This window comes from Astatotilapia calliptera, chromosome 23, assembly GCF_900246225.1.
Source record: "Astatotilapia calliptera chromosome 23, fAstCal1.2, whole genome shotgun sequence".
Classification (NCBI taxonomy): Eukaryota; Metazoa; Chordata; class Actinopteri; order Cichliformes; family Cichlidae; genus Astatotilapia; species Astatotilapia calliptera.
In genome coordinates, this window is record NC_039323.1 from 24,367,209 (window position 1) to 24,380,111 (window position 12,903).

At 44.2% G+C, this 12,903-nt stretch overlaps 1 protein-coding gene across 2 annotated transcripts in view; it reads right to left on the reverse strand.

The window, feature by feature from the left end:
- ptprnb (protein tyrosine phosphatase receptor type Nb) overlaps window positions 1–12,861 on the reverse strand; it is a 57,237-nt gene extending 44,376 nt beyond the window's left edge. For both annotated transcript variants that reach the window (XM_026158534.1, XM_026158533.1), the window contains exon 1: window positions 11,446–12,861. In XM_026158534.1, the coding sequence (XP_026014319.1) occupies window positions 11,446–11,545 (100 nt within the window). In that variant the 5' untranslated portion in view covers window positions 11,546–12,861. The remainder of the gene's footprint in view (window positions 1–11,445) is intronic.
- Window positions 12,862–12,903: the final 42 nt, after the last annotated feature.

Sequence of the window (12,903 nt, forward strand, 5' to 3'; positions counted from 1 at the left end):
TCACTGTGAAGCAGCGTAAGCTCCCTGCGACGCAGCAGCAGAACGCGGAGCTGTCTGCAACGCCACAGCGGTCGCCACAGCAGGATGTCAATCCCTTGCCGCTGCCACAGAATGATCTACTGACTCCGGTCTGCTCCTACTATCGCTCACCTGCGTCTTTGCTGGCAGCAATGTGGTCGGGGAATGAGGAGCTGGCCCCAACCACTCCGCTGTTACCGGTCTCCTCTACACTCTCCACTCCTGCCTCCAAGAGAAAGCGGCGTACACGCCGCCAGCATTTCACCCCTCAGCCGGATTCCAGAGCCTCTGAGCCGCCGGTGGTGAGTGAGAAAGACTCTCTCTGTTCACTTTCTGAGCCTAGAGGTCAGCAGGTGCGCCAGAAGCCGTGCGCCTACTGGTTCTGCCCTGTGTGTTCCAGGGGCCCCTGTGCCTACTGGTCCTGTGACTGCACCTGCTGGAGGGCCCAAGGAGCCCGTCCAGCCACCAGCAGCTTCATCCTCGCCTGGTCCAGCTTCATCTGCCTCGCCTGGTCCAGCTTCACCCTCGCCTGCAGCTGCAGCGTCACCCGCAGCTGCAGCGTCACCCGCAGCTGCAGCAGCCTCATCATCCGCTTCGCCTGCAGCAGCAGCTTCTTCAGCTTCACCTGGCCCTGCAGTTGTTGCACCGCCGACCAAGGTACGTCCAGTACCTCAGCATTGCTGGCCACTTTCTGGGCCACCAGCCGGACGTCATCACCGTCGCGGGAGACCTCCGGATTGGCTTCGTCTGCATCGTTGCCGTCCGCATGGTCAGCCCCCTGAACTGTTTGCCCGTCGCCGCCGTTGCCGTCCGCACGGTCGGCCCCCAGAACTGTTTGCTTGCCCGTTGCCGCTGCAGCCTTTCGCACGGTCGGCCTCCGGAACTGAACTGTTTTGGCCTCCTGCGCTGTCGGCCTACGGGTCGGCCCCCTGAACTGTTTGTTGGGTTTAGTTTTTCTTGACCATCGGGGGTTTTAGTTTGTTTTTGGACTCTGTCCGTCCTTGTTTTCTGTTTGGTGACATTTCTTCTTTTTGTTGTTGTCCTGTCTGGAGCCAGCCCTTGGGGGGGGGGGGTACTGTCAGGGTTCTGGGTCAGTTTGACCCAGAATTTTGAGTTATGTTTTGGTGTGTTTTTTCATTATGGATTGTTTTCTTATTCTCTTGTAGCGCTTGTATTGATGATGATGATGATTAGAGTTTCATGTTTCTGTTTATCCGTGTTTAAGGAATTGTGGTCCCATGTATTGTTTGAGAGCCATGTGTTATATTCTGCCTCTCAGTCTGCGTCTTTGTTTAGTGGTTTATTGTTTCCTGTTTTATTTTGAAGGATTGTGTCTTATGTTAGTGTGTCCGGCTTTGCTCCCCTGTCTCGTTAGCCCTAATCTCTCCCAGCTGTGTCTCCCTCCTGTTTTCCATTCCCTTGATTACTGCCGTGTGTGTATATAAGCCCTGTGTTTCCTTTGTTTTCTGTCGCGTCATTAATGTCTGTTCATCCTCATACCACCCTGTGTGGTCTGTTTGCCTGCCTGCTAGTTTATTTGCATTCCAGGCTAGTTAGTTCTTTGTTCAGTCTGCAATCCCAAATAAAGCCGAGGGTTTTGAGTTCACCTGTGCCTCCGTGAGTCCTGCTCTTGGGTCCACCTTTCCTGCCTGCCTTCACACAGCCATTCAGAATTTATCTTAAAATTTTACTCACTTAAATTGGACTTAAATCTCAGCTTCAGCTTAAAGACTTTGACTTTTACTAAATTATGCTCTAAATACTATAAGCATACTATAAATTTAACCATTCCTGGAGGTGTAAGGTGAGAACATGGCTCATCATGGAGGGTGTGATGTAGCATAACTTAAGCAGCAAGGAAGGTGATAAGTAAATAGCATTAGCAGACAATTGAAGTTCTTTTTAAGCATACTTTAGTGCTAGCATCTCCCTTTTACCATAAAACAATCAATCAGGCATGCAAAAATCCCACTGGCTTTATACAGGACTTTGCCCACACCTGACCTCGTTAGCCCCTACCATTGAACAAAATAGGTCAAACCAAATAATACAATTCTAAACAAAGAACAGGAATAAAGTCATGCATGAAACTGACAAACTCATTTACTCAACTAAATGGTTTGTAAAGTAAAACACTGCATACAATATAACTCAAAAGGCTACTTTAAAGAAAACAAACAATACTATACAAAATGAAAAACCCTCCATTTGGTTACACCCAGTGATCCAATCATTGACCTCATGACCCTATATAAACAGGAAGTAGTGGGCGGCCCTTCCCATACACCCGTCTCACATACAGGACCTGAATGCACAACATGGACACCATGGTAAGTATAACCAAAGCAACATAAAGAAACATAATTTACTAGACATGTGCCTGTAAACAAAAGAAAATTCAGATGATCTGATGGTTAGTAGTGTTTGCTTTAAAACACATGCATGGATGTAAAGAATGTAACTACTGCTACCACAAACAAAACCCGGGATATTGTGTGTTAAGAGAAGTTACACCAGCACTGTCTAAATTAAAGCATTATGGCTGACTGTAAAATAACAGAACACAGAATAACAATATACACAAGTGACAAATGGCAAATGAATTCTGTCCTAGCCACTTTGTCACAGAGGGCATCGCAGTAATAATACTAATTTCAAAGCAGCAGTAATTAGAAAAATCAACACAAAAATGCGGCTTCATATGAAAGGCTGTGGATCTACTGAACTCCAGCCTCTCATCACCATCGTCATCATCAGAGTGTCCATACTTTGCTTTTATCGTCCATTAGCCGGCTGTCAGACTGGATGAATTCAGTGTCGTTTTCATAATGGAGCTTCTGGCATTTGTGGCCGCTGCGGTGTGAGTGTGAACTCGTCCTCTGCTCTGCAGGCTGACGGGGTGGGATATTTAAGGTGGAATGAGTCAGCCTGGATGAAGCAGAGCAAACCTGAGGGCTGCTGCTTACCGGCAGCAGTGGAAGCCAGGTTGAGACCCTTCTTGGCTCAGTCGACCTGTGAACTTTTACACCGGCTCGCACTGATCACTCTGACTGGAGCTCGCGGCGCCGCATTTTAAAGGAAAGATTTACTGACAGTTTGAATAAAATCCAGTGAAAACAAGCAGAAAAATGCCTCCTTCTTACAAGCAGGGTGTGTGAAACAAAATCTGGCTCATATAGTTGGAAGAAAAATTATTCAACCCCTACTGCATATTAGCTTTATTGGTATAAATTACAATAATTGAGCTGTTTGTATGAATCCAATTACCTAAGAGTGGTTTAAATGTCTTTATTAAACCAATATTAAAAGGGTGTTTTTTCCCAAATTGAACATGATACTTTTACTGAATACTGCAGCCACAAAACTGCTTCAACCGAATTGACAAGTGTTATTAATCCTTTGCTGAGCTTCAACCTGCTCCAAACATGCTGGGTTGCCAGAACATCTATTGGCAGTGTTCCCTAGGAATTTCAGACCATTCCTCATTGGAAAAGGCTTCCAGTTCTGTCACATCCTTCTTCAAATCCAAACCAGAGACTTTCTATGCAAGATGTAAGTCATGCCTCCACAGTAGACACAATATTCCAGGGCTTCATCTGCAACCAGGTCTTGATGGATATCAAGGTAAGCTTGGGGTAAATCGACACTCAAGCTTGAGCTCTGATGGTGTGATGTTTTCTTCCAGAAGCTCATGTTGGGTGCTACATGACAGGAGCAAAGTGGCACTGAGCCAGCACCATGCTTCACTGCAGAGGGAAAGCTCTTCATTCTTCCTCTTTCCAATATACTGCAGAGACACACAAAGCTATTGCAACACTTCACTGGCTTATCCAGATAGTTCACTTCTATTCAGTTTTATTCATGTAGCACCAAATCACAACAGCAGTCACCTCAACACACTTTATATTGTAAGTTAAAGACCCTATAATATTAGAGTGAAAACCCCAACAATCAGATGACCTTCTATGAGCAAGCACTTGACGAGACTGGGAAGAAAAAACTACCTTTTAACAGGAAGACATAGAGATCTTCAGCATGTAGTGAGCACCTTACTGTATGAACTGAAACCTGCTGCCACAGAGTCCAATTGAAAGTTTTTTTTTGTAGTATTTCTTGTAGTTTTGTAGTGATCTGCCAGTGATAACTTCCTCTCTCTGCCTAATTTGGGTGGTGCAGCCACAGTAACTCTGACTTTAAGTCTGCAAACTATAATTCCAGCAGTGTCTCTGAAAACATTCAGTGTCTTTGCTATTTTATTTCTTCTCTTGTTTGTGCAATGCACAGTTTTCTTCTAACTGTTTGAACCTCTTGTCTGTCAAATGCATATCCGGTTGTTCAGTGATGACGCGACGAATCCTACTTCCGGGTCTAAAGTAGTCTGCGTTTAATATGGCTTTTGTGTTGTTAACATGTTTAATGTTATGTATTTTCTTCTATTTGATCTCGAAAAGCTCCTAAAACAGTCAGTGATCCCTGTTGACCTCCCTCGGCTTTTATTACCATTAATCATTTATTTATTTAAGCTCAGTTTTTAAAACCTTAGGATGTAACTACAGCCCAGCCCATGCAGCAGTATATGAATGACTAACCTCGTATTGTGGATGGATTATCTCAGTTGTTCTCCTGGCTAAAGTTTGGTTCTTTTACAGCATCCTGCCATGCGATTACATTTGTTTCTGACCACCGAGAACACTCACGTTAACTTTTATCGAGTGGAAAAACAGTTAGCTTGTTTATATTATGCTAACATAGCTGTGTCGCTAGCGGTCACGTAGCACATCATTATATACCAGCTAGCCCAACTTCAGTAACCCTACAAACGTCACTGCTGTTTAGTTTTCTGTCTTCATTTATGCTGGAAGTGATAGCAGAGATGTACGTTTTAGTTTGTTTCCAAAACCCCGCAGTCAGGACATGCTATATTGTATTTAGATAGAAGCTAGCGAGCTAACTCCCTGCTAACTTCTAACTCCGTTAAATGTCATAAATTCCGTTTTCATGGATGCCTGGATGTTAAACTCAATTGTTACATCTGGTAGAGCAGAACGCTGATCATTTTATTAAAGATGAAAGACTTTAGACAGTTTTTCAACTCTCAGTAATGCCACAGTGATCGTTTGATATATGGACCTGCAGCGGAGTTTAGACCCAGACACGGCTAGTGACGTCAGACTGAACAATCGGATAGAAGTACATTTAATACCATCCATCCATCCATCCTCTGCTGCTTATTCAGATCTGGATCATGGGGCTAACTGTGTAAACAGAGATGCCACTCCCAAGCTACCTCCTACAGCTGTTCTGGGGGGACACCGAAGCTTTATAATTAGGTGTAAATAATTAAAACCTTTACCACATGTGACATGCAGGAGTATATTTATGATTATCCGGTACTTTTTCATTACAAGAATACCCTTTTTTGTTACAGTTACGAAGCTACAGAGCTAAAATAACTGCCATTGTTTACTTTTTTAAATTACTAACAAAATGGAAGTAGAGTGAAAAATCTATCATCATGTTTATTTTCATACAGAGTACCTTTGTAATAATGTTGAAGTCCAGGCTCTGGGGAGGCCAATCCATGACTGATTGAGTTCCACTGTGTGTTTTTCTATCCAGGGATGATTTTACTGCACTGGCAGTGTGTTTGGGATCATTGTCAGGCTGAAAGATGAAGCTGTTGACAATCAGATGCTTTCCAGACGATGGATCAAAATGTCAAATCTCAAACTTGGATTCATCACCCCATCAGACTTGTTTCCACTGATTTTTCAGTCCAGTTCTTGTGTAATTTTCATACCTCAGCCTTTTCTTCCTGTTTCCTTTCCATAAGAAAGCTTCCTGACAGTCGCCCTTCCACTGAGACCATTTCTGATGATGCTTCAGTGAACAGTTATGTTTTCTAAGGACACATTGCTCACCATGCTGATATATGCCAGGTTTTCAGCTAATAGCTCTTTGGGAATCACATTGTCGGTGCAAAAACACCATCTTATGTCAAACTAGGAAATGGGAACAAATTACTTTTTTTTGACAGGCTGCTATTAACAAAGAGTCTAAAGATACAATTTAAATGGTCTGTTATGTGTAGACACAACATTGGTTAATCCCTTGAGTTGAGAAGGTGCCAGTTAATACACGCATGCTATAACATACACATTACGTTTTCTTTTCTAACTGAAGAAAGAGTCACTAACAACGAAATTTACATTTAAATCATAGCTCATTGCATCCATGCACAGCACCGCTCATCGTTGTCTACAAACTTTTTAGAAAAATCTATAAAACCACAACATAAATCCATCAACTCAACAGATCCCTTCAGGAACATCACACAGCATTTAGGATCTCTGCAGGGGTATGTGTCATGAGTCAAACTGCATGATGTCCTTTTCCTGGATTATGAGAAGATAAATAAGCCTGCGGACGGTGAGATGAGAAAGGTTTAACATTCTGTGCTGCTCTCTGCCCGCGGTGCTCAAACACTGCGTCGTGTTTAGTGCATCAAACAAACGGCGAGCTGTTGTAATTACAGCAAGCAGACGGAGCTGACGGAGGGGTTGGTTATGAGTCATAACTGTCAGAATGAGCTGCTTTTAAAGCTGCTTTATGTACAGATTTTATTTACGGTTCAGCGTCTACCTGACCCACATACTCCAGCACTAGTTTTGAAAATGTTTGAATGAAGCTTTCGGTTGTTATTCGTTTGTGATCAGACACAAAGAGGCCTGAGCTCAGGAACCCCAAAATGCTCCTACAAGAGCACATTTCAAGGACTTGTTTTTGTTTGGAGCCAATTTATGGACATCTGTCTATCTTTTAGGGGTGTCCATCATTTCTCTGGTCCTATTGAGTTTCCCAGTTGTCGACATCAGTGACGACAGATATGACAATGATTAAGTCAGAGACAACACGAAAAGCAGGCACTGGAGTGGAGGCGGGTTGCAAGGCGATTTGCAGTGACTGCACACAGGGTAAAGCAGCTTAATTGGCAGGTTTTTGAGTGGTTCTTAAATGAGAAGCACAGGAAGCAAGATTGGAACTTTGCATCATCCATCCCGACCTATTCAAAGTTGGATCGTGGTGGCAGCAGGCTAAGCTGCTATTCCAGGCATTTTTGTTTTCAGCAACACCTTCCACTTCCTCCTAAGGGGTCTTGGGGTATTCTCAGACAAGGTGAGATATATAATCTCCTCATCGAGGTCTGAGCTGTGCCTGGAAAACCTCCAAAAGGAGGCTCCCAAGAGGCATTATAAATAAATCCCAGAACCACCTACACTGACTGATTCTGACACAAGTAGCAAAGGAGCAGCCTGAGCTCTTCACCCTGCTACATAAGGGAAAACCCGGTGAGCCTATGGAGGGAGCTCATTTCAGCCACAATCATTTGTATCCATAGTCACCACTCAGAGCTCGTGACCATTGGTTATGGTAGGAGCGCAGATTGACCAGTAAATCTAAAAACAACACCCACGCCTGCATTACCACAGATGAAGCCCTAATCTACCTGTCAACCTCCACCCGTCCATCACTAATGAATATGGCACATACCATTAGCAGCAGATAATGGGTGCTGTCTCACACTCACAAATATAAAATATTACCACGCAAACTATAATAGAATAGCCTTTATTGTCATTGTACAGAGTACAACGAAATTGGAGTGCCACTCCCTTGGTGCAAGTTTCAATAATAAATATAAATGTAAAATATAAAAAGTACAAAAAAAACAATCGTAAGTACTCAAACAATAGTATGTACAATATATACAGGATAGCAGCATTAATATAATGACAGTATGAATAGCAGCATAATATAATGACAGTGACGGTATGGAATAGGTTCAATTGTTTTTGTGCTTATTTACTACGGTGGTAGCTCTGGGAAAGAAGCTATCCCTGAATCTGTTTGTCCTGGTTTTATGTGACCTGTACCGTCGGCCTGACGGTAATAGTTCAAACAGTTGGTTGCTGGGGTGAGAGTGGTCCTTGATGATATTGCCAGCTCTGCTGAGGTACCGAGAGTTTGCAGTGACCTCCAGGCTGGGCAGAGAGCAGCCAGTGATCTTCTGGGCTGTGTTGATGACCCTCTGCAGTACTTTCCTGTCTGCAGCTGAGCACCCTGCATACCATGTTGTTATGCCGTACGTTAGGATGCTCTCTATGGTGGCTCTGTAAAATGTCACCAGCAGCCTCTCCTCCAGGTTGTTCCTCCTGAGCACTCTCAGAAAGTGGAGACGCTGCTGGGCCTTTTTAACCACCGCCGTAGTATTTGCAGTCCAGGAGAGGTCATCAGATATCTGCACGCCCAGAAACCTCATGGAGTGTACCCTCTCTACACAGCTCCCGTGAATGTAAAGTGGGGCCGGGTCTGCTCTGCCCTTCCTGAAGTCCAAGATAAGTTCTTTAGTTTTCGTGGTGTTCAGTTGGAGGTTGTTAACTGAACACCACTCAGTCAGTCTGTTGACCTCATCTCTGTAGTCCGACTCATCCCCCCTTGAGATGAGTCCAACCACTGTGGTGTCATCCGCGAACTTTATGATGGTGTTTGAGAGATGGGTAGGGGAGCAGTCGGATGTGTAGAGCGTAAACAGGAGGGGACTCAAAACACATCCTTGTGGAGACCCGGTGCTGAGTGTGATGGTGCTGGACCGGTGGGGGCCGAGTCTGACAGACTGTGGTCTATTTGTCAGGAAGTCCTTGATCCAGAGGCAGATGGGGGTGGAGAGTCCCAGGTGAGACAGTTTCTGGACCAGGATCTCCGGGATGATATGATTGAATGCTGAGCTGAAGTCCAGAAAGAGCATTCTCACATAGCTTCCTCGGTGCTCCAGGTGACTCAGCGCAGTGTGGAGCGCTATGGTGATAGCGTCCTCGGTGGAACGATTTGTCCTGTAGGCAAATTGGTGGGGGTCCAGAGTGGGAGGCAGACCGGCCCTGATGTGCTGACAGACCAGTCTCTCAAAGCACTTCATCACTACAGGCGTAAGTGCAACAGGCCTGTAGTCATTTGGGCTGGCCACAGCTGTCTTCTTGGCGATGGGGATGATGGTGGAGGTTTTGAGGCAGGGCGGGACGGTGTTTGATGACAAGGAAAGGTTGAAGATTTTAGTGAAGACTCCGGTCAGTTCGTCAGCACATGCTCTGAGAACCTTTCCATGTATTCCATCAGGACCTGCCGCCTTCCTGGGATTCACTGACCTTAGAACACACCTCACTTGGTGCTCCCTAAGTGTTAGTGTGCCAGTGCTGGGGGCGGGTGGAAGTGGTGTGGCAGCTGAGGGCTTGGTCGTCTCAAAGCGGGTGAAGAAACGGTTTAGATCCTCAGCCAGTGAGGCATCAGTCCTAGATGTTGCCTGGTTATTGCTTCTGTAGTTGGTAATGTGATTGATCCCCTGCCACATTTTTCTGGGGTCGTTGTCAGCAAAGTGATCTTCAATCCTCCTCCTATAGGCAGCCTTAGCTTTCCTGATGCCTCTACTCAGGTCTGCCCTGGCCGCCCTATACGCAGCCCTGTCCCCTGACTTGAAGGCAGTGTTGCGGCTTTTTAGGAGGGATTGCACATAATAAATAAACACTCGGTTGATGTTACCCTCCCGTAACTGATAGAAGACGCTCCTGTCCAAACACGGTGACATACCAATGCTATTCCACTGTTTTTCACCACATTAGCACCACGCCACCTAACATTAGGTTTTTTTGCTAATTCCCAGATAGACACTGCTGTGTCATGAACATGTTACTCAACCAAACAGTTTTACTTACCTATACTAACCCTGGTATCCACGACAAACTTCATCAATATTTAATTTAATAGTTATTTTATACTTTTACTGAAACTTTCCAGGAAAAATGCTACCTGGGCTACTTTTGCACTTATATTTAATTAGGCTGTGCCTGTGGGTATAATGCTGCTGGCGCCTTGTTTCAATAGATTTATATTTCAAATTAGGAGGTGTATCATCTATTTATTTATTTATTCCTGCCTTGTCCCCTCTGCTGCTGTAACAATGTGAATTTCTGAACTCTGGGACTAATAAAGGCTATCTCATCTCATCTTATCTTATCTGCTTCATTAGCTCATTAGAAAAGAAGGATGGAAAATATGTAATTATCACACATTTTCTTGAAATGTTATTTAATTTTGAGGCCACATATCGCTGCTCCTACTACAATGACTACTTACTCGTGATGTCCACACAGGTTTGTTTCCATGTCCACAAACTGAATATAATCCCTGCCTTAAGCTCAGTCAGTAAAACTCTGGCTAAACAGAAAGCAGTAAAGAAAAATAGGATCTGCAGGCTCGCTTTGATGGTTTCCTGTACGTTTATGCACATTACTGACTTCATAATGTCTGATCTTAAGTCCCTAAATGCTTTTAAAGACATTTTCTTCATGAAGCACATCTTTATAGACCACAGTGCAAACAGCCCAAGCACCTGCAGGTGCTGCAGTCTGGATATGAATGTTTCTAACTGCTGCTTTATTAGATTCATGCTCAGCTTAATAAAACAGGCAGCAAACGTCTTGTCCATTTGGCTCTTTTTAAACTGCTCTGTTAGCAGACTGTGTGAACTCCTGCTGTTGCTATTTTTCACACTGTGGCAGTCACTCTACTTTGCATTTACAAGTCAGATGTTCGGCGTTGCCAAAACAATTTTCCACATAAAGACAATGAAGGGTGTTTTGATCCGGCTTTTAGCTCCTCTGGATTCTCATGGATCTTGCTGTGACCTCAGAGGCCCCTGCATGAAAATAACTCCCTGTCAGTTTCTACATCATCATCATGTTGGCTCCTTGTGAAGGCAAATTAACTGTGAACCAAAACAAACCAACCCAGCCCTCGCCCCTCCCTCTCTCTCTGCCTCTCCTGCTGCTGTTTTGGCTCTGTTTGTTTGTGATCAACAAAATGATTCATCTGAGCGCTCAGACACATCCGAGCCGACCCCTGGTCACAGCTTTTGCGTCACTCACGCAATTTAGCACCGAGGTAAACACCTCAGAGGCGGACAAACGGAAATGCAAGAACAGGCACTTCATGTGTTATTTCTATTCACTTTCTGCACTTTTTTATGCAGGAGTGTCAAAGCCGAGCAAAACTCGCTGAATCCAGATTATGTTCAACCGTATTTGAAAAACATCCAGTAGAGACAACGAGCAACTTTCACAAACCCCGCTGTGAATTTGAGTAAACGCCGATGAAAATAGGTTTTACACTCTTTAAAATATTTTGCAAAGAAAGTGAAACGTGAGCACAAAGTGCACCGAGGCGGCTCAGTGCTGCGGTCACTAACAGCGGGGAGCTACTCTTCGGGGAAATCGTGATTTACGCACCGCGCGTCGCAGGGTGGACAGATCCACTTTATTAAGAGGGAAGTGCATCTGTCTCCATCACATCGCATCAGATCCACGTCCACTCTCTTACCGTGTCGGGTGGCCGAGCACAGCCGGCAAGAGGCGGTGAGGAGGAGGAGGCACAGAGCTGCCCAGAGCCGCGGTGACCGCATGGTACATCCAACATCCATCGGAGCGAGGAGGGGAGAGCCGCCGCCGCCGCTGCGCTTCTACCAGCTCTCCATGTCAGAGGAGAAGCTGCTGCTGGAGAAGGGATGGAGAGGAAGAGTGAGGCTGAGAGACAGAGACGCAGAGAGAAAGAGAGAGCGAGGAGGGATGGGTGGATAATCCGAGCCACAGGAGGCGCTAAACTGCAAAAACTAAAGGAAACCTCATTAAAAGCGTCATTAAATCCAGAGTTTAAGTAGAAACAGCAGACGTAAAACTGCAAGAGGTGTCCGTAATATTTAGAAAATGTGCAAATTAGATGCATAATAAAAAAAATACAGGATGACTTAGTGGGGCTAACGTCATCATCTCTGACACTGTTTTTCAAACACACGCAAGTGTTTGCTATAGCCTGTATATAAAAGATGGACGTGGCCACGTGACATCAAACGTGACTGTTTTGAACTCAATTTTTAAGCTTTAATTATGTTTTCAGCCCTGTTCTTTTGTTGTCTTTTTTAATGTCACCATAAGTGACCATATTTGGACAAGCAGGTGCAGTGCTACGTTATTAGCTAATGCTTGAAAGCTTGGTTAGCAAGGTGCCCACTCCACATCACATTTTTGATTTCCACGATCCTGCCTGACCTTCACAGCACTATTCACACACTCGTCCTTCAAAGTTACCCCTACTTCTCTTTTCTTTGTACTATCAATCACATCACAAGTGATTGTTTTAAATTCATTTAATCGAGGGCTAAAGTTTCTATCCAGAGCTTTTAAGGCTCATTTGCAAAAATATGTGAACGGTTTTAAAGTCATCTGAACCACTTGAGATGTTTAAGGGTTAGAAAAACACAAATGCATAAACACTGAAAATATCCTCCTCTGTGTACCATGCATGTATTCGTTTGATCAAACTTGTTAAAATTATAAGTTTAAAAAGCTTTGAAAATTGTAATATTCAACAAAATGACAATAAAAACAACAAACTTATTCAATATGTTTTAACCAGCAGCCACAATTCTTTCTAATTTCACTTATTTCAGCATTCTTGCTTGTTTTTCACCTAATTTTTGTAATTTCAGGTGATTTATTTTGATGAATTCCCCAACAGGATTGTAATTGACTTTCTAACAGAGCCCATGAGACTAAAAGCAGGATTAAGGAGTGCCTTCTTCTTGCTGCATCTTGATATGGCTCATAAGTCCTCCTCATGCTGCCAAGAAACTGTCCGGCACTTGGCAGAGCGGCACATCCAGCTCCTCGCTGCATTTTATTAAAACAGAGGAGGTGAAATTCAATTACTGCAGCCTCTCCTGCAGCATGAAACGTTCACATTTACCTCCACTCCGTGTTTACCGACTCCACCAACAAGAAA